Raw genomic sequence first — 21,816 nt, 5'->3', positions numbered from 1 at the left:
TACATTTGGAATCTTTGATCACCTACTTCACTATCTACTATACGGCAAACTTGGTGACATCTGCAAAATCACTAAGCACAGAGTTACAGAGACGTATAACATGGAAACAGGCTCTTCAGCCCAACTCAATATGCCAACCACATATTCTAAATGTATCCAGTCCCACTTACCAGCACTTGGCTCATATCCATCAAAACTCTTTCTATTCATATTTCCATCCAGATGCCTTTTAAATATTGCAGTTGTGATATTTCCTGCATCAGAAAATCCCAAAACAGGCACAGCACCGGGTGAAACACTCTATTCTTTCAAGACTAGGTGGGGCCCAATGTTGGAGTGGGGTCAACAAAGTTAAACATCGCTCAACACATTGTCATCCACCATGTTCATTGGACAGCGTTCCAAAAAAAATTGAATTATCAAACAAACATTTGGATGAGCCTGGTGATTTTTTTTTAACTCTGCTACTTCAAAACAAGAATTAAAGCAACTGTCAGTGTGTCAACCAAAAATGAAGATACTATGACTCTAGGGAACGGCAAAAACAAACACACTCACAAAAATTGGCTCACCGTTGACAATGTCTGCAACAACCCGCTTTAGGCAGTGGCCAAAGGGGGCCAAAATAAAAATAAACTCAAGCAAATATAAGAAAACAAATGATAAATGAACAGCTCTGATGAGGAGTCAGCTAGACTCAAAGTCTTAGCTTGCTCTCTCTGTCATGGATGCTGTCTGACCTGTTGCGACCTCCAGCATTTGTTCTTTTCAACTGAATAAATGAATCCTCTCTGCACTGTCATTTTAGATTAGACTTACAGTGTGGAAACAGGCCCTTCAGCCCAACAAGTCCACACCGACCCGCCGAAGCGCAACCCACCCATACCCCTACATATTACACCTTACCTAACACTACGGGCAATTTAGCTTGGCCAATTCACCTGAGCACATCTTTGGACTGTGGGAGGAAACCGGAGCGCCCGGAGGAAACCCACGCAGACACGGGGAGAACGTGCAAACTCCACACAGTCAGTCGCCTGAGTCGGGAATTGAACCCGGGTCTACAGGCGCTGTGAGGCAGCAGTGCTAACCACTGTGCCACCGTGCCGCCCATCACTGTGCCACCGTGCCGTCATGATTGAACACTCCATGGAAAGGAACAATGATGCATAAAATCGAGAGGAAGTACAGCTGTACATAACTTACAGCTCACACTGATCCCCATCAAGAGCTTCTGGGACAGCGACAATGTAGGACTACAATTAAAGTCCTATTGGGTCAAAAGTTGTCAGCTTGTCAGCATTGAGATCCTGCAGCAACACAGATTCAGAACAGTGTTCAGGTGATGACTTGGCCCTGCTCGACACTGGTTCAGAGGGGGAAATGGGCAGGTGGTGACCCTGTTTGCCATTATAATGACTTACACTTTGTTGTGGATCAGACCAAAGACTGCAACTAAATTGGAGAAGAACACTTCACAAATGCTTCTCAATTAATTGTGTCAAAGCTCCATGAGGGTCCAAGACAGCAGTGAAAAACATGTCCATTGTAACTTTCTGGGGCCAAAGCCACACTGAGACTCCAGAGAGGAGTTCCTCAAACGCAGGGAGGAGCCACTTGAAAAGGACCTTGGCGATGAGTTTTCCAATGGTTGACATCAGGGATTTGACCTTGCAGTTACCACAGTTTGACACGTTCCCTTTGTTGACAATGCTAATAACTTTTGCATCTGGGAGCCCCCTTGGGATCCTCTCCTCCTTTTACATAGGGCACACAAGGACATACAGTTACACTGGGAGCTCAGTGCCTCCACACTTCAATGCTTCAGGGGGAATACCACTTGCACCTGCAGCTTTGTTGTTGAGCTGGAGGTTTGCCTTTTCATCAAGGCTAGGCGATAACTGAACTCCTTGAGTGCAATATGCCACTGGATGCAATTCAAGAATTTCCACATGCACAGTACACAACACTGACCTGGCTTTCATAGAGATGACTCATCGAGCAGGACCCCTGACATATCTGCCAATCAGGACTCCCTGATTGGACAAGGTGACCAGCCATAACCATTTTCCCACTAGGTCAACTTCCTCAGACTCGAACTGAAAATGTGTGGCTGGAAAAGCGCACGTCAGGCAGGAATGATGAGGGGCTTATGCCCGAAACGTCGAATTTTCTGTTCATAGAACATAGAACATAGAACATAGAAGGATACAGCGCAGTACAGGCCCTTCGGCCCTCGATGTTGCGCCGAATCCTACCTAACCTATACTAGCCCAATAACTTCCAAATGCCTATCCAATGCCCGCTTAAATGACCATAAAGAAGGAGAGTTCACCACTGATACGGGCAGGGCATTCCATGAACTCACAACCCGCTGTGTGAAGAATCTACCCCTAACATCTGTCCTATACCTACCACCCCTTAATTTAAAGCTATGTCCCCTAGTAACACCTGACTCATTAGCGGTAAAAGGTTCTTAGTATCTACCCTATCTAAACCCCTAATCATCTGGATGCTGCGCTTTTCCAGCAACACATTTTCAGCTCTGATCTCCAGCATCTGCAGACCTCATTTTTTCCTCAGACTCTAGCTTGGTTCCTGTCGCCACATGCTGGACTGTCAACCACCATTTGCATCACAGCAGAAATTTGTCTTCTTCTGCAGTTGGTAATGGCATCAAGGCTGCCACATTTGCCCTCAAATCTTCTACACTGGCAGGATGAGGAGAACCCACAGGCAAGAACATCCTTGCCACATGTTCTGAGGAGCTGGTTATGCCGTGCCCTTGGCCACTTGCGGGTTACAGCTATCATGAGATCCTCACATTTGTTCAGGACCGCCTCTCCGACATCATGGGACCTGCCCTTAACTTCGACCATGAGCTGAAAAATGTGTTGCTGGAAAAGCACAGCAGGTCAGGCAGCATCCAAGAAGCAGGAGAATCGACGCTTCGGGCATAAGCCCTTCTTCATTACTGATTCCTGAAGAAGGATTATGCCCAAAACGTCAATTCTCCTGCTCCTTGGATGCTGCCTGACCTGCTGCGCTTTTTCAGCTCTGATCTCCAGCATCTGCAGTCCTCACTTTCTCCTTTTACTTCGACCATGCCCCTTCCCCATGCATGCCATTCCAATGGTTTAAACAGCACATTTTGTCCAATGTAGTAAACTGCCTCACGCGCAAAGAGGAGTTTTGTGGCCGGCATTGAATTTCCTGATGCAGTTGAACATTCACATTCATATTCACATTCCAATCCTTTACCGAAATGAAAAATGGCATTACACCCAGTACCAATCCCTGCATTTGTCACCGGCCTCCAGTCTGCAAAACAACCCTCCAACTCTTTTAAAACCAAAAATGCAAATGAAAAAATAAAACCAAGATCCCCTGATACTGCCTGCATCAGACATTCCTGGAACAGACACATCACCAGGAAAAATGTTGTGCATATTCAAAACAGAAATTAAACTGCTTTCACTTGGTTTATTTATTTCTGGCTTTCCACAGAGCAATAGTGCCTTTTTTGTTTAACAGGCAAAAACTGGCTTCCCCTGCCCCACCAACCACTTGTGGGCAGGGGCTACAGGGGGCCAAAATAAAAATATTCTCAAGCAAATTAAACAACACATGAACAGCTCTAATGAGGACTCATTTGGTCTTGAAATACTAGCTGCCCTCTCTCGTGGATGTTCTCTGACCTGCTGAGTTCGCCAGCATTTGTTCTTTTCAACCAAATAAAAAACTAATTAATTAAATGTTCTTTTCAATTAAATAAATCTCTGCTCTGTCGCAAATTGAAAACTCCTGGGAAATGAAGAATAACGGTTTAAAATTCAGAGAAAGTACACTTGTATATTTCAACTAAAAATAAGACATCACTCACACTGATCCCCACTAAGAGCATCTGGGACAGCAATGGTTCAGAACCACAACTAAAGCCCCCTTGGATCAAACATGGGCAGCTTGTCGGAAGTGAAGTTGTGCAGCGAGGTAGATTCAGAAGTGTTGCGGTGATGACATACCCTGCTCGACACCGGTTCAGAGGGTGAATGGGTAGGTGTTGAAGTTGTTTGTCATTTTGATGAATTATACATCATTGTGGAGCAGGTGAAGGATGGTGACAAACATCATGGTGCAACGAAAGCGACGAAGAATGCTCCAGAAATGCTTCCCGATTGATGATGTTAAAGGCCTTTTTAAAGATCCCAGAAGGCCATATACTGCAGTGAAAATCATATTCAATGGATCACTCTCTGGCTGAAAGCCAAACTGGGATCCTGGCGGGGGGGGGGCTCAGCCGAGGGGAGGGGAGGGGCGATGCGATATGTGACGCGACGCGATGCGATGTGCAGAGACGTGAGGCAAGGCGATGCGATGGCATAGTCAAAATATAACTGAATCCAGGTTATATCTGGCCAGTCAATTCTTGTCCCTATTGGCACTCAGGCGACTGCCCCACCAACATGGCTATCACAGCATCCAATCCTGGCCACCAAACATAAATTCTTATCAACATCCTAATTTTGGAAATCACAGGATGACCCTGCTGGAGCTGAAGAAGGGTTTATGCCTGAAACGTCGATTCTCCTGCTCCTTTGATGCTGTCTGACCTGCTGCACTTTTCTAGCAACACATTTTTCAGCCTTGTTCCCCATATTAGTATGCAGTTTTCAGTGGCCATCTGATCTCACCAGATCCACAAACGATTCAATCCTGCTTATGATGATCTTTTCGTTTCTAATACTGCAGTTGTTTCTTTTTTCTCACCAGTACGGGACCTTGTTCTAATCGGAAATTGTCAGAGATGACTGGAAGGGTGTGCAGAAAGTTTAAAACCAGAACAGACTTTTCCAGTGTATCCATTATTGGGAGTTGGCTTCAGGCATTAACCACTTGACCGCCTGCTTGGTGTTCCAACTTGTAGTTGTATGCACTTAATAACAGCTCACGGCTGAATTTGACCAGAACCTAGAAGTGGGATGGCCCTGTCCTCTTCAGCTCATCTTAACAAGGGTTTGGGTCCATTACTGTTTCAAATGTATGCGTAGAAAGGTATTGATTGAACGTTCTCACACAAAGATTCCTGCCAAACTTTGTTTCTCTATGCGATGCATCTTCATTTGGCATCAGCTGAAGTCTGGGAAACGTACACTAATCGGACAGTCCTCCCTGTTGAGCCATCGGTGAGCCAGACACTGGTAGAGTATCGGAACGCTGCACATGTCAGCAACACGTCTCACTGGGGATTATTCTTTGCCAAGACTTTAAACAATGAAATCCGTGTTTTCACTTCCAAAAGGCTACTTCTTGGCAACGTCACTATTTGTAAGACTATCCCTTTCTAAATAGCATACCTAAGCTGCCAAAATGGATCCACAAGCCCAACTACCACAGCCAGCTCATCGTCTCCATGCTCCAATCTCACCAAACTCCATTCTCTCCCCCTTGGTGCAGGCATTTCCCACCTATAGCCAAGACACAAACCACTCCCTCTACCTCTTTGGAAACTTCCTGTTCCCTCGCATCCAGCACTTCATCTTCACTATGGACAGATAGTCCTTTTACAAATCCATACCTGACAAGGACAGCCTGGAGGTCCTCAGCTTATTTCCTCTCCAACAGACCCAATTAGTACCCCCCCGACCCCCACCATCAATACCTTCTTCCGCCTCACACTCAATAACTTTTCAATCAACTTTTCCCCACTTTCCTCAAATCCACGGGGGCACCACAGGCACTTGCGTGGGTCCTAGCTATGCCTGCCTCTTTGTCAGGCGTCGCGAAGCGTCCCTCTTCAGTACATACACCAGTACTGTTCCCCAACTCTTCTGCCATTACATTAATGATTGCAGTGTTGCATCCTGCACCCAGGCTGAACTGGGCTTTATCGTCAACTTCCACCCTGCCCTCAAATTCACTTTGTCTATCTCAGACAGCTCCCTCCCCTTTTTTGAACTCTCTGCTTCCATCTCCAGTACATTTACAGACTAGCATTTACAATAAATCCACAGACTCCTGTAATTACCTAGACTGAACCTCCTCCTGTAAGAATTCCATTCCCATTATTCCAATTCCTCCATCTCCATCACATTTGCTCTGACATGATGTTCCACTCCCAAACATCCAAGATGCTCTCTTATTTCAAACAATGATTTCTTTCCTCCTCGTTCATCCAGACAGCCTTCCACTGCATTTCCTTCATTCCCCACTTGACTGCTCTAAAGCCCATCCCATCCAAACAAAGAAATGGTTCCCCTTGTCCTCAATTTCCAACTCATCAGTCTCCACATCCAACATATCATCCTCCACCATCTCCAAATAAACCTCATTACCCAGAAAGTGTTCTTCTCCCTACTCCTCTCTTCTTTCCACTAGGGCAGTTCCCATCACCAATCATTGGGTCACATCACACTCCCACCAAACCCATCTAATATATCCACCCCAGAACTGTAAAAGATGCAACACTTGCCAGTTTTTCCCTCACCTCCATCCAGGGCCCCAAACAGTCCTTGCAGGTGAACTTCTATTCAATCTAGTTTACTGCATCCAGTGCTCCTGATGTGGTACTCTCTACATTGGTGGGACCAAACAAAGTAAAATAAGGGTCAGCCTGGCCCCTACTCACCATCCATTTCAATTCCGCCTCCCACTCCCTCCCTTACGCGTTAATTCTCGACCTCCATTGTCGCAGTGAATCAGGGGAACACTGCATCTTCTACCTGGGCAGCCTACAGCCTAGAGAACTCAACACAGTTCTCCAATTTCAAATAACCTGCCCACCCATGCCCCAAATCCCCTTTCACATTTATCCCATATGGTTGCAGGGTCCCAAGGCGGAATATGAGGCGTTTCTCCACCAGGTTTCGGCTGGTAATGGTATGGCAGTGGAGAAGGCCCAGGACCTGCATGCCCTTGATGGAGTGGGAGAGGGAGTTGAAGTGTACAGCCACGGGACGATGAGGTTGGTGCATGCAGGTGTCCCAGAGATGTTCTCCGAAACGATCCACAAGAAAACATCCTGTCTCCCTGATGTAGAGGAGACCACACCGGGTGCAACGGATGCAGTAGATGTTGCTGGTAGAGGTATAGTTAAATTTTTGACGGATGTGGAAGAATCCCTTGGGGCCTTGGATGGAGGCGAGGGGAGTGGTGCGGCCATAGGTTTTGCACTTCCTGTGGTGGCAGGAAACAGGGCCAGGAGTGGGGTGTAGGCTGGTAGGGGATGTGGACCTGACGAGGGAGTCACGGAAGGTATGGTCTTTTTGGAAAGCTGATAAGAGTGGGGCGGGAAATATATTTCTGGTGGTGGGGTCCGTTTGGTGGTCCATTAGTTCAGTGGGACAAGTGCAGGTTGAGACAATGGGTCGACCAGGGCAGTCAGGTTTGAGTGTCTTAGGAAGGAGGTGGAATCAGGCAGTGCAGGGTTCATGGACAATGAGGTTGGAGTCTGTGGACGGGTGATCCCCAGAGATGATGAGATTGTGGATGGTCCGGGGGATGATGGCTTGGTGATGGAAAGTGAGATAGTGAGCAAGGGGACGGTCGGAGGCGGAGTCTGCAAGTTGGTGCCTGGCTTCAGTAGTGTAGAGGTCAGTGCACCACACGACTACTATGAATCCCACCACCCCCCCGCCCGCAGGTTTGATGGTGAGGTTGGGGTTGGAGCGGAAGGAGTGGAGGACTGTATGTTGAGAGGGAAAGAGGTTGGAGTGAGTGAGGTGGTTGGACAAGTTGAGGCAGTCAATGTCATGGTAGCAGTTTGAAATGAAGAGGTCAAGCACAGGTAACAGGCCAGCATGGGGTGTCCATGGATGTGGTGTGGTGAAGGCGGGACAAGAGGGTTCCCCGTGGATGTGCAGGTGTCTCGGTTAAAAACAGTCAATACAGAGGCAGAGGAAGAAACATTCAAGGTTGCAGCTTGTGTCGAACTCATTAAACTGGGACCGTAGAGGGATAAAGGTGAGGCCTTTAGTGACGACGACACATTCGTCCCTAGTGAGGGGAAGGTCTGGAGGAATGGTGAAGACACCGCAAGGATGGGAGCTAGGACCCCAACTACCTCCCTCTCTATCTGTAGCACCCCTTACCCCCACCCAGGTCCTGAAGAAGGGTTATACCTGAAACATTGACTTCTCCACCTCCCGAAGCTGCCTGGTTTGCTGTGTTCTTCCAGCCTCCTGTTTGTCTACTTCAGATTCCAACATCTACAGGGTTTGTTTTATATAAATCTCTCGCTAGTCACTGAAGCAGTATAAATTGTAATTGCACTGTGGGGTCTATGGAATTTTTGGAGATGTGGCTGAAGCCAAGGGAATTTCCTGAAAAATTGAAAATTCTGTCAGGGTAATCTCTGTGCAACTGGAAACTTTAACTTTCAGAGGATTCTAACTTACTCAAGCTTAATAATTACACAACAAAAAGTTCCGAGTTGAAAAACGTTCTCCAACTGTTTGGTAATCGCGAAATCCACTTTATCTCTGGGCTCCAGAGCAACATTCCCATCCCACTCCCCCATTCCAACTCACACCCCCCACCCCATCCAGACTCCTCCACAACCCTCATCTGATCTGAACCCAACTCAACATCTTCCTCAGAGCCCACACTGACCCTGACCTTCTCTCCCTCACACCCCACCGACTACACAATATTGTGCTGGTTGGAGTGGAAACCAGCCTCCCCCTTGCCCCCTCCTCAGGAGCTCACCCTGACATCTCACTGACTGGAGCAGACACGTTTCCCTCGCGACCACACCCAGCCCTGATGACGTCACTCACCACGTTCCAGAACTTTCCGTTGAACCGTTTAACCTTCCCGCTCTTGGCCAGAGCATGCGCAGTAGGTGGTGGCCTGGGAGGGAACATGCGCAGTAAATGCCTTCCCCCGCCTGACGTTCCTTGCCGAGAGCCGGCAGTGGCAGCGGTTGTTGAGCGGCGCTGGGTTTAGGATTAAGTCGGTCAGTTATCAGGAGAACTCTGGTAATAAGGGAGGTAATGGATTTAAAGAGTGGAGATCCCCGGGATTTGCTCGTTACCATCCGAGTGTGTTAAAGGAAATTCCCTCATTATAATCATTGCAGAGTATTCTCGATCGGAAAATAACACCACTCCGAGGAAAACCAGGGACACACTGAGCAGTTAGTCTAAGTGTTGGAGTTTATCATCAGGGATGGGGTCACTGAATATCTTGTACATTTTTAAGTTAATCAATGAGCGTCATGACACGTAGGTCATGCCTGACAAACTTCTGAATTGTTTGACGAGATGACTGAGGTCGGACATGGCAATGTCAACAGAGGCAGTGCTTACATGGACTACCAGGAGGCATTTGATGAATCCCACATAATAGTCTTAGTCAGAAACCTATGAAATTGAAGGCAAATTACTGACATGGATGGATAATGGATAGGAACTCAGATTTGGCAGGATGTGACCAGTGGTGTCCTGTTGGGATCTGTGTTTGGCTTCAGTTATTCATTATTTATTGATTAATCGGACAATGACACAATGGCCATATATCCAAATTTGCTGATGACACAATGTTAGGTATTCAAGGTTGGTGTAAAGATTTGTAGCTCAGGTGCCTGTTGCCATGGTTGTGGGTATGATCGCTGAGCTGGGAAGTTGATTTGCAGACATTTTTGTCTCCTATCTAGGTGACAGCTTCAATGCATATTAGATGGCATTATAGACATGTACATCAGTGTCTCTCAACCTTTCCCTATTCAAAGCCCCCTTCTTATCCTTGAAATCATGCAACGCCTCCCAAAAGTAAAGCTTGAATTCACATATAGTACTTTCATCAATCAGTTTCTTTCGATATCAAAAGGGAAGATAATTTATCCTCAAGATTTGAGGCCATTTCATCGATGCACCTTCTCACGGAAGGTGCAAGAAGAATATGCTTGATAGTCATTGATAGTTCCTGATGTAGCACAGTTGATAATATTTTGGCAATAGCTGGAAGCACCAACAATTCACCCACGGAATGAGGTTTACCACATTTTGCAATTAGCTTCGCTATGTTGTATGATGCCACAAGGCCATCCACATTTGTGGCTCCTATCTTTGAAAAAGCAATGGAAATCGTTGGTTGTTGATTGAATTTATTCTTAATGCTTGAAAATATGCCAAATCTTCGTCCTTTTTGTCACTATTTCTTTTCCAAATGTTTAATAAGATAGGAAGGCTTCATGGCCTCATTGGAAAAACTTTGTTCACAGACAGAGCAAGCACAGTGGTAATTGTTTATTAGATAGAGATTGAATAAAGCCATATCACAAATAGTCCATACTATACTGCATGCTATACTCCACTTTTTCTTACTCAATGAGGCCATTTTTACACTGTCGCTCGAATACCCTAATGGAATCATGGATATTACCTTATCACAATTATTTTAAGACGCTCAGACAAGTGGCAAAATTTGATTGGCTAATTAGCTATAATGTGCATTCATTCTGCCACTCGAGCAGAATGCCATCTTAGAAGCGACACGAGTTAGGTGATATTGATCTCAGCAGTAGAATCAGTGCCAACTGCGAACGAGTTCAAATGGTTTGCTATTCACGGAAAAGACTATCAATAATAGCTCAGGAACCAGTCAGAGCGCACTCCTCCATGGGTGCAGGAAAATAACAGACTCGTGTTATGCGACTGTCCATCTGCACCCAGCAATGTCCTTCAAGGACATGGCAGTCTTCCAATTGATTGGTAAGCTCTCTACAAAGTCGTTCAGTGACCCCTTGCCGTCCCCTTTGACTTCAACGCCGACCGAAGGAAGGGAAACGCCCCTCAGGAGGCACTTCCGCCCCCGTTGAGAAACACTGGTGTACATGATGGCATAAAATTACAAGGGGATATTCATAGACTAGGTGGATGGGCAAAACTGTGATAGAGAGAGTTCAGTGTGAGTGTGAGGTATCAATTTTGGACTGAAGGAGGATAGATCATGATGTTTTTCAAGATGGTATGAAGTTAAGTATAGTGGAAGTCCAAAGAGACTTTGGTTTTAGGTGAATAGATCTTTAAAATGCCATGAATAGATGCAGAAAAAAATTATAATCAAACAAATGCCAGCTTTTATAACGAGAGGAAGACAGTACAAGGATGCAGAAGTTACGCTGTGAGTATTCAAAACTGTTCGAACCTTACCTGGAGTACTGAGAACAGATTTGGGCATCAGGTCTTAGGAAGGATACATTGGCTTGTAGTGAGTACAAAATATGTTTACAAGAATGAGACTTGTAGTTTATTCACTCATGGGATGTAAGCTTTGTCGACTGGTGAGCGCTTATTATCCCACCCGAGATGCCTTTGTGAAGACGGTGGTAGTATGCCTTCTTGAATTGCTGCAGTTGATGTTGCTGGTTCATCCATCATAAGGTCAGAAGTGGGGATGTTCACTGATGATTGTAGAGTGGTTGGAATTGGCGACTCCTCAGATACTGAATAGTCCATGTTCAAATGCAACAAGATCTGGACAATTTCCAGAATCAGGCTGACAAGTGATAAGTAATATTTACACTAAACAAATGCAGGGCTACAACCATTACCAATAAAGACAATCTGACCATCATCCCCTGGTATTCAATTGTATTATCATCACCAAATCCCCAACTATCAACATCCTAGGCGTTACCATTGACCAGGAACTCAACTGGACTTGTCACACAAACACAGTGGCTATCGGAGCAGATCAGAGATTAGGAATCGTGTGGCAAGTAACTCAGGTTGTGACTCCCAAAGCCTGATCATTATCAATATGGCACAAGTCCAGAGTCAGTTGGAGGGCAACTTTCCTGGATGAGTGCAGCTCCCACAATGCTGAAAAAGCTTGACATCATCCAGGACAGAACAGCCTGCTTCATTGGCTTTACATCCACTCCCTCTGCCACTTATGCTCAATAGCAGTAGTGTGTACTGTCAACAAGATGCACTGCAGAAATTCACCAGAGATCCTCAGACATCACCTTCCAAAATCATGACCACTTGTATCTCAAAGGAGAAGAGCAGCACCATCACCTTCAAGTTCCCTTCTTAACGTCCACTTAATAGTCTGACTTGGAAATACATTGCCTTTTCTTCCTTGTCATTGGGTTAAAATCATGGAATTCCCTTCCTCATGTCAGTGTAGGTCAACCTACAACAGGTGAACTGCAGTGGTTCAAGAAGGCAACTCACCACCACCTCCTCAACGACATCTAGGGACAGGCATAAAATGCTGGCCAGCCAGTGATGCCCACATACTACAAATGAATAAAAGGTCCATAAGCTGTTGGTGAATCCACAATGCACTTAGGGAAGAAATTCCAGGGTTTTGATCCAGTGACTGAACAAATAATAATATTTTTCCAATCCTGGATGGCGAGTCGTTTGGAGGGGAACTTGCTGGTGTTGGTGTTCCCATGAATCTGCTGCCCTTGTCATTCTTGAAGAAAGTGGTTTTACATGATGAATCATGTTAGGCACATATGAATTTGATTGTGATTGTTGGAGGCCAGTCACCTCAGCTCCAGGACGTGTCTTCAGGAGTTCCTCAGTGTAGTGTCTGAAGCCCAACCATCTTCAGCTGCACCATTAATGATGTTCCCTCGATTATAAGTGCAGACTAAGGATCTTTGGTGAATTTGTGCAGTTCATGTTGTTGCATCCTGGGTGCCTGGTATGACTTTACCCAGCAGAGAATTTGCCATCCACCCCTCATATTCCAGTTTTCCTACAGCTCCTTGATGCCACACACAATTGAACATGGTCTTGATGTCAAGGGCTATCACTTTGGCTTCACCTCCATGTTTGAACCAAGGTTGTAATGAGGTCAGGGACCTATGTGGCCCTAGTGAAACCCAAACTGGGCTTCATTGAGCGGATTATTACTTGAAATTTTCTTGAGAATTTAGAAGGTTAAAGGATGATCTGATTAAGGTCATTATGATATTACCAGGAAACGACAGAGTAAATTAAGATAAACTATTTCTACTGATTGGGGATTCTAGAATTAGGGTACATAGTCTGAGAATTAGGGCCTGACCACTCAGGAGAGATGTTCAAAAGCACTTCTACATACAAGGTGGGAGATATTTAGAACTTTTTTCTCAAATGGCAGTGAATGTTAGATTAGTTGATTTTCAATCTGTGATAGGTAACATTTTGTTATGAAGGGATGTTGACCAAAGGCAGCTTTGGCACTTAGGTGTAGATAGGCTATGGCTTATCACAATTAATACGATATTAACAAAATGCAAACTAACAATTTACACTATAAATCTAATGAACTGTCTTGTGCTTTAGCTTAACTCTAATTAACCTTAGGATGCTGACGTCAGCGTGTACAAGGGGGCATAACTACAAATTGAGGGTGATAGAATTAAAACAAATGTCAGAGGCAGGTTCTTTACGCAGAGAGTGGTAAGGGTGTAGAATGTCCTACCTGCTAATGTAGTCAACTCAGCCACATTAGGGATTTAAACAATCCTTCGATAAGCACATGGATGATTTTGGGATAATGGAACGAGCTGAGAATAGTTCACAGGTCGGTGCAACATCGAGGGGCGAAAAGCCTGTTCTGCGCTGTATTGTTCTATGTTCTATGTTCTCTATGTTCTATAATCTACATGATGATGATCATCTAGTCATCTTCTCCTGCTGGTTTCAGGCGTGTCTTCACGTGGTTGGTCTCAGGTTACCGCTCCTGAGGATGGTCTTGCAATGATCCTTACACTTTGAGGATTCTCCCAAAAGGGTATAAAGACTTCAGCATCCACCAATACATTGATCAGGAAGCCATCTCTAAGTAAGGGCTAAGGCACCCCTGCGTATGGTAAACAGCTTAATTTTTCCAGTTGTCCTGGGGATGGTATTCAGGTAAATTCAACTCAATTGAAATTCAAGTGTAGATTGTATTGTCTACAGCTGCTGAGTCAATTGTATACTGTCTGTCTGTAGCTGCAGTCTGCCTGGATTCTGCACTTTTGGTTAAAGCTTGTCTCAATTTCCCAGCATGCCTCACTTATTGTCCATTTCTCATAAGTCCACCATTTTGAGTGGCCTGCCTGGCCACAAGGCCCTTCAGCTCTCCAAGTCTGCGCCAACTCATTTCGCCCTTCTATACTAAAACCGTCCTCACAGAACATAGAACAATACAGCACAGAACAGGCCCTTCGGACAACGATGTTGTGCCGAACATCTATCCTAGATTAAGCACCCATGCATGTACCTATCCAATTGCCGCTTAAAAGTCGCCAATGATTCTGACTCTACCACTCCCACGGGCAGCACATTCCATGCCCCCACCACTCTCTGGGTAAAGAACCCACCCCTGACATCTCCCCTATACCTTCCACCCTTCACCTTAAATTTATGTCCCCTTGTAACACTCTGTTGTACCCGGGGAAAAAGTTTCTGACTGTCTACTCTGTCTATTCCTCTGATCATCTTATAAACCTCTGTCAAGTCACCCCTCATCCTTCGCCGTTCCAACGAGAAAAGGCCGAGAACTCTCAACCTATCCTCGTACGACCTATTCTCCATTCCAGGCAACATCCTGGTAAATCTTCTCTGCACCCTCTCCAAAGCTTCCACATCTTTCCTAAAGTGAGGCGACCAGAACTGCACACAGTACTCCAAATGTGGCCTAACCAAAGTCCTGTACAGCTGCAACATCACTTCACGACTCTTGAATTCAATCCCTCTGCTAATGAACGCTAATACACCATAGGCCTTCTTATAAGCTCTATCCACCTGAGTGGCAACTTTCAAAGATCTATGTACATAGACCCCAAGATCCCTCTGTTCCTCCACCTGACTAAGAACCCTACCGTTAACCCTGTATTCCGCATTCTTATTTGTTCTTCCAAAATGGACAACCTCACACTTGGCAGGGTTGAACTCCATCTGCCACTCCTCAGCCCAGCTCTGCATCATATCTAAGTCCCTTTGCAGCCGACAACAGCCCTCCTCACTGTCCACAACTCCACCAATCTTCGTATCATCTGCAAATTTACTGACCCACCCTTCGACTCCCTCATCCAAGTCATTAATAAAAATTACAAACAGCAGAGGACCCAGAACTGATCCCTGCGGAACTCCACTTGTAACTGGGCTCCAGGCTGAATATTTACCATCTACCACCACTCTCTGACTTCGACCAGGTTAGCCAGTTTTCTATCCAATTGGCCAAATTTCCCTCTATCCCATGCCTCCTGACTTTCCGCATAAGCCTACCATGGGGAACCTTATCAAATGCCTTACTAAAATCCATGTACACTACATCCACCGCTCTACCCTCATCCACATGCTTGGTCACCTCCTCAAGGAATTCAATAAGACTTGTAAGGCAAGACCTACCCTTCACAAATCCGTGCTGGTTGTCCCTAATCAAGCAGTGTCTTTCCAGATACTTTTTTGAACAGGGGCACAACATTCGCTACTCTCCAGTCCCCTGGTACCACCCCCGTTGACAGTGAAGATCATTGCCAACGGTACTGCAATTTCCTCTCTTGCTTCCCACATAATCCTAGGATATATCCCGTCAGGCCCGGGGGACTTGTCTATCCTCAAGTTGTTCAAAATGTCCAACACATCTTCCTTCCAAACAAGTATCTCTTCTAGCTTACCAGTCCGTTTCACACTCTCCTCTTCAACAATACGGTCCCTCTCGTTCATAAATACTGAAGAAAAGTACTCATTCAAGACCTCTCCTATCTCTTCCGACTCAATACACAATCTCCCACTACTGTCCTTGATCGGACCTACCCTCATTCTCGTCATTCTCATGTTTCTCACATACGCATAAAATGCCTTGGGGTTATCCTTGATCCTATCCGCCAAGGATTTTTCATGCCCTCTCTTAGCTCTCCTAATCCCTTTCTTCAGGTCCCTTCTGGCTATCCTGTATCCATCCACTGCTCTGTCTGAACCCTGTTTCCTCAACCTTATGTAAGCCTCCTTCTTCCTCTTTACTAGACATTCAACCTCCCTCGTCAACCAAGGCTCCCTCACACGACCATTTCTTTCCTGCCTGATAGGTACATACATATCAAGGACACGTCGTATCTGCTCCTTGAAAAAGTTCCACATTTCCACCACATCCTTCCCTGACAGCCTATGCTCCCAACTTATGTTCCTCAAATCCTGTCTTACAGCATCGTAATTTCCCTTCCCCCAATTGCATTCCCCCACAGGATCCATATCCCTCTACAGTGGAACCTCGATTATCCAAAGTCCTTGGGCGAGCAGGTTTTCATTCAGGTAATTGATCATTCGGTAAATTGATTTGACGTTAAACAATTGAAGCTGCATTGCCCATAATTGCATTAAAAAGCATGCTAACAGTGTGTTTATTTCATTTGATCACTAAAATCTTCACAAACACTGCATATTGCTTAAAAATGCATGACATTTTACAACTCAGATCACTTTTTATGTACTTGTACAATTAAAAAAAATCATTGAGGTGGAGTTTATTTATTATTTCCGAAGAAATTATCCAGCGGCTGTTGTTTGAGGAAGTGCTGTCTCTTTTTTGTTTCCAAACAATAACATGTGACGAAGATGCATCAATTTAACAGCATCAACTTCATCTTGTGTTTCATACCACTCCATGAAAAGTCGCAAACTGTCAATAGCTTCATTAACTGGAGGTGGTGCCGGTATCAGAATTTCCTTACTATCCACACCATTCATACAGTCCTGCTGTTCCTCTGTGACTACGTTGACGATTTGATCATCGGAGAATGTCTCTGTTTCAATTTCATTGTCAGAGTTCACCCAAGCATCAATCTCTGTCTCTGCAAAGTCTCCTAAACCCAGGTGTCTGCAGTTTTCAGTGATTTCAGTGGTTATGCTTTGTTCTGAACGGGTGTCCACTTCACTGGCACAGCTCCCAATACACAAGCTATTGTACCAACAGTCTGCAATTGTTGATGGCTTGATGCGGTCCCATCAATACTCTCCTGATGTTCTCTCTCTCTCCTCTCTTCTGAACCTTGCTCTTTTGTCTTTTAGTTAGAGGAGGAAGGGGGCTGACCATTCCTTAACACCAGGTTGGTCCACGATGCTCTGCAAAGTCCACTCCCAAAATAGTTTTTTTAATTTCAAAAATAAATTTATTCATAAGAAATCTCATAATGTCTTTATAAATACATTGGCACAAGTGCGGTTCAGTTCTATACAGTTGCATATCAAATAAGCAAACACAACATTGGACTTTGACCTGTCCAAATACCCAAAGACTTTTCTTATATATGCAATACTAATAGTTACATAAATGAGGCAGTTTCTCAAATATATCTACCTATTAGTATTTGCACACAAGAGTGGATTTTGCTTCCGTTTTTTGGCAGAATCCAAGTCCAATGTTTTGTTTGTTTATTTGATGTGACACCGTACAGTCCACTTCCAGAATGCAAATGAGAAATGTCTCAGCTCCTCCAGTTAGATGCACTTCCTCCTGCTGGTCTCCTGGGGTGGTCTTCCACGATGCTCTCCACATCCATGCTGATTGTGAAGTCCACTCTCAGAATGCAAATAAGTGATGTCTCCACACCTTTAGATTGAACATAGAACATTATGGTGCAGTACAGGCCCTTCGGCCCTTGATGTTGCACTGACCTGTGGAACTAATCTGAAGTCCATCTATCCTGCACTATTCCATTTTCATCCAGATGGTTATCCAATGCCCATTCTAATGCCCTAAAGGTTGGCAAGTCTACTCCTATTGCAAGCAGTGTGTTCTACGCCCCTACTCCTCTCTGAGTAAAGAAACTATCTCAGACATCTGTCCTATATCTATCACCCCCAATTTAAAGCTATTTCCCCTTGTGCCAGCCATCACTATCTGAGAAGAAAAACTCTCACTGTACACTCTATCTAACCCTCTGATTATCTTGTATGTCTCAATTAAGTCACCTCTCAACCTTCTCTCTAATGAAAACAGCTCAAGTACTTCAGCCTTTCCTCTTAAGACCTTCCCTCCATAACAAGCAACATCCTAGCAAAGTTTCTCTGCATCCTTTCCAAAATTTCCACATCCTTCCTATAATGCGGTGACCAGAACTGTAAGTAATACTCAAAGTGCAGCCGCACTAGAGTTTTGTACCGCTGCAGCACAACCTCATGACTCTGAAACTCCATCCCTCTACCAATTAAAGCTAACACACTGAGTGCCAACTTAACAACCCTATCAACCTGGGTACCAACTTTCAGGGATCCATGTACATGGACACCGAGATCTATCTGCTCAGCTACACTACCAAGAATCTTACCATTAGCCCAGTACTCTGTTTTCCTGTTGTTCCTTCCAAAGTGAATCACCTCACGTTTTTGCATTAAGCTCAATATGCCACCTCAGCCCAGCTCTGCAGCTTACGTATGTCCCTCTGTAACCTGCAACATCCTTTGGCACTGTCCACAACCCCATTGACCTTAGTGTCATCCATAAATTTACTAACCTATCCTTCTACACCTTCATCTAGGTCATTTATAAAAGTGACAAAAACAGATCCTTGCATTACACCACTGGTAATTGAACTCCAGGATGAACCTTTCCCATCAACCAACACTTTTCAGCTAGTCAATTTTCAGTCTTTCAGCTAGCCAATTTCTGATACAAACCATTAAATTTCCCTCGATTCCGTGCCTCGCTATTTTCTGCAATAGCATACCATGAGGATCTGTATCAAACGCCTTACTGAAAACCACATCAACCACCTTACCCTGATCCACCTGTTTGGTCACCATCTTAAAGCACTCAAGAAGATTTGTGAGGCACAATCTCCCCTTCACAAAACCGTGTTGTCTACCCCTAATCAACTTATTCCTCTCTAGGTAATTATAAATCCTTTCTCTTATGACTTTTTCGGACACTTTACCCACAACTGAAGTAAGGCTCACTGATCTATAATTACCGGGGTTGACTCTATTCCCCTTCTTGAACAAGAGGGAGTTGTCCTCCAGTCTTCTGGCACTATTCCTGTAGACAATGACAACACAAAGATCAAAGCCAAAGGCTCTGCAATCTCCTCTCTGCCTTCCCAGAGAATCCTGGAATAAATCCCATCCGACCGAGGTGACTCATCTATTTTCACACTTTCCAAAATTGCTCACACCTCCTCTTTGTGAACTGAATTCCATCTAGTAGCCTGTTTCTCAGTATTCTCCTTGACAATATTGTCTTTTTCCAGTGTGAATACTGATGAAAGATATTCATTTAGCAATTCCCCTACCTCTTCAAACTCCACCCACAACTTCCAACTCCGGTTCTTGATTGGCCTTAATCTTTCTCCAGTCATTCTTTTATTCCTGATATACCCAGAGAACGCTTTAGAGGACACTGGTGGTTCTTAGCCTTCTCTTTAGGTCTTTTCTGGCTGACTTGTAAATCTAAAGTGCCCTAAAGTGTCTCATCCTAATAGAAGCCTTTTTCTTCTTCTTGACACGAGATTCAAACTTTTTAGAAAACTATAGCTCTATCGCTCGACAATTTCCTCCCTGCCTGACAGGCACATGCTTATCAAGGACACGCAGTAGCTGTTCCTTGAAAAAGCTTCACATTTCAACTGTGCCCAACCCCTGCAGTTTCCTTCCCTATCCTATGCATCCTAAATCTTGCCTAGTCGCATCATAATTGCCTGTCCTCCAGCAATAACTCTTACAGTGCCGCATATACCTATCCCTTTCCATCACTAAAGTAAACATAACTCGAATTGTGGTCACTGTCACCAAAGTGCTCACCTACCTCCAAATCTAATACCTGGCTGGGTTCCTTACCCAGTACCAAATCCAATGTGGTCTCGCCCCTTGTTGGCTTGTCTACATACTGTGTCAGGAAACCATCCTGTATACATTGGACAAAAACTGACCCATCTAAAGTACTCGAGCTATTGTATTTCCAGTCAATATTTTTAAAGTTAAAATCCCCCGTAACAATAATCTTGTTACTCTTGCTGCTATCCAGAATTATCGTTGGTATCCTTTCCTCTACATCACTGGAACTATTCGGAGGCCGAGAGAAAACTCCCAACAGAGTGCTTTCTCCTTTACTGTTGCTTACCTCAGCTCGTGCTCCCTCAGTAGTTGAGTCCTCAAATGTCCTTTCTGCCACTATCCTTGACTAAGTGCATATCTCTCCCTCTTTTAGCATCTTCACAGTTGCATGTGAGTAGTTTTGGACCCAATATTTAAGGAAAGCTATTATTTCATTGGAGGCAGTTCCAGAACATTGATGTGGGTGATCCCTGATCAAGAGGAAAAGGCTAAACAGGCTGAGAATTTAGAAGAATGCGATATGATCTCATTGCAACATATAGGGTTCTTAAGGGACTTGACAGGGTAAATGCTGAGAGGATATTATCCCTCACGGGAGAGTCGAGGACCAGAGGGGATGGTCTCATAATGAAGGGTTGACAATTTAAGACTGAGATGCAGAGGAATTTGTTCCTAGGTTTGAGAGTCTTTGGAACTCCTCATTACATAGAGCTGTGGGAGTAACATCCCTGTCTATATTTAAGGCTGAGATAAATTCTTGAGCAGTAGGAGAATTGAGGTAATAGGAAAATACAGAAAAGTAAATAGTGTGGAATGTCGTATCAGCAATGATCCTAACGAACGATGGAGCAGGCTTAATGAGCCAAATGGTCTGTTCCTATTCCTATTTCTTATGGTTTAGGACCTTGAGCTATAATTAACCTATATCACGTTCTCCTTTCCCACAACATCACTCACATTTTCCATTGCTGTGACCTCAGGCACATTAGTCGAAAGTGGATGCAAGTAGAACATCTACAGAAGTCCGTGCCTGGCATTAGGAACCTATTGGAAGTAGATTATTCCTATTGGACACTGGCCTATGTTATATCTCAGCAGGGGTCAAGTAGCTGGTGTCATGGAAGTTAAATTGACTCGACTCAAATGCTAGCAAGAGCATAGACAAAGCTTTATTGTAACCTCTACAGGGGGCTAATAGATTTGGCAAAAATGTCTTATATAAGGGCCCTGAACAAGTTTCACATATTCTCTTTATACTATTTTTTGCTTATTCTTATCACAAGCTCAAGCACAAGGGTTGGGAACATTCAAGCCTCTTCCTGCCCACCCCCCATTCTTCACTCCCTCCAAAATCATTGCCATGGGTCTCCAGAGTCTGGTGACATTTGATGAAATATGCCTACATATTTGAAGAAATATGGCTATGGATTAGGATCGGCTCCTGGTCTCCTTGCCTTGGTCTATCTCCCATACAATGTCGCTATTGAATGCTTTGCACTTTTTATAATTTAAGTTGGCCAGAGGTCATGTGTATCCACGGAGTCAGGCACATTCCCTAGTAATAGGTATTTGTTTGAATCAAGCTTATAAAGTGTTTTCATGGCAAATTCAATACAGGCAGCATCACATCCACACCATTTCACTGATGTCATCAATTAACAGAAGTCTAAATACTGAGGTGATTACACTGCTCTGGGTCAGAGACCTGTAATTATTCCTGGGTTTATTATGGTCAGATCTTTCAGTAAACTGCGAATGGATGAAGGAGCAGGAAAGGAAAAGGAATAAAATTCTCTTTTCAACAAAACAGCCAATACTGACTAATATGACATGAACCTTCAGTAAATTTGAATAATGAGAAATTACTATGTTCGGATTCTGAATCAAACATTGAGTTACAAATTGTGCTTGTAAGGGTTAAATTAGCAATCGTGTATAAAGACCTTGAGTTTCTTGTTCCGAGATAAGGAAGTTAAACTTGAATCCTTGCATTTGGGATATTTCCCCTCTGTCCCAGTGCAGACAAGTCTTTATTTGACCTATTTACTCCCCACCC

The 21,816-nt window shown here is 44.4% G+C and overlaps 1 gene segment (V, D, J or C); it reads right to left on the bottom strand.

The window, feature by feature from the left end:
• Positions 1–1,475: 1,475 nt before the first annotated feature.
• The window catches only part of LOC132808807 (Ig heavy chain C region, membrane-bound form-like), a 57,262-nt gene continuing 36,921 nt past the window's right edge, over positions 1,476–21,816 (bottom strand). The window contains 2 exon segments of the C gene segment in view: positions 1,476–1,757; positions 8,775–8,933. Of these exon segments, the coding sequence occupies positions 1,476–1,757; positions 8,775–8,933 (441 nt within the window).

This window comes from Hemiscyllium ocellatum (assembly GCF_020745735.1).
Source record: "Hemiscyllium ocellatum isolate sHemOce1 chromosome 40 unlocalized genomic scaffold, sHemOce1.pat.X.cur. SUPER_40_unloc_1, whole genome shotgun sequence".
NCBI classification, from domain to species: domain Eukaryota; kingdom Metazoa; phylum Chordata; class Chondrichthyes; order Orectolobiformes; family Hemiscylliidae; genus Hemiscyllium; species Hemiscyllium ocellatum.
This window is presented reverse-complemented; position numbering and strand designations above follow the sequence as displayed.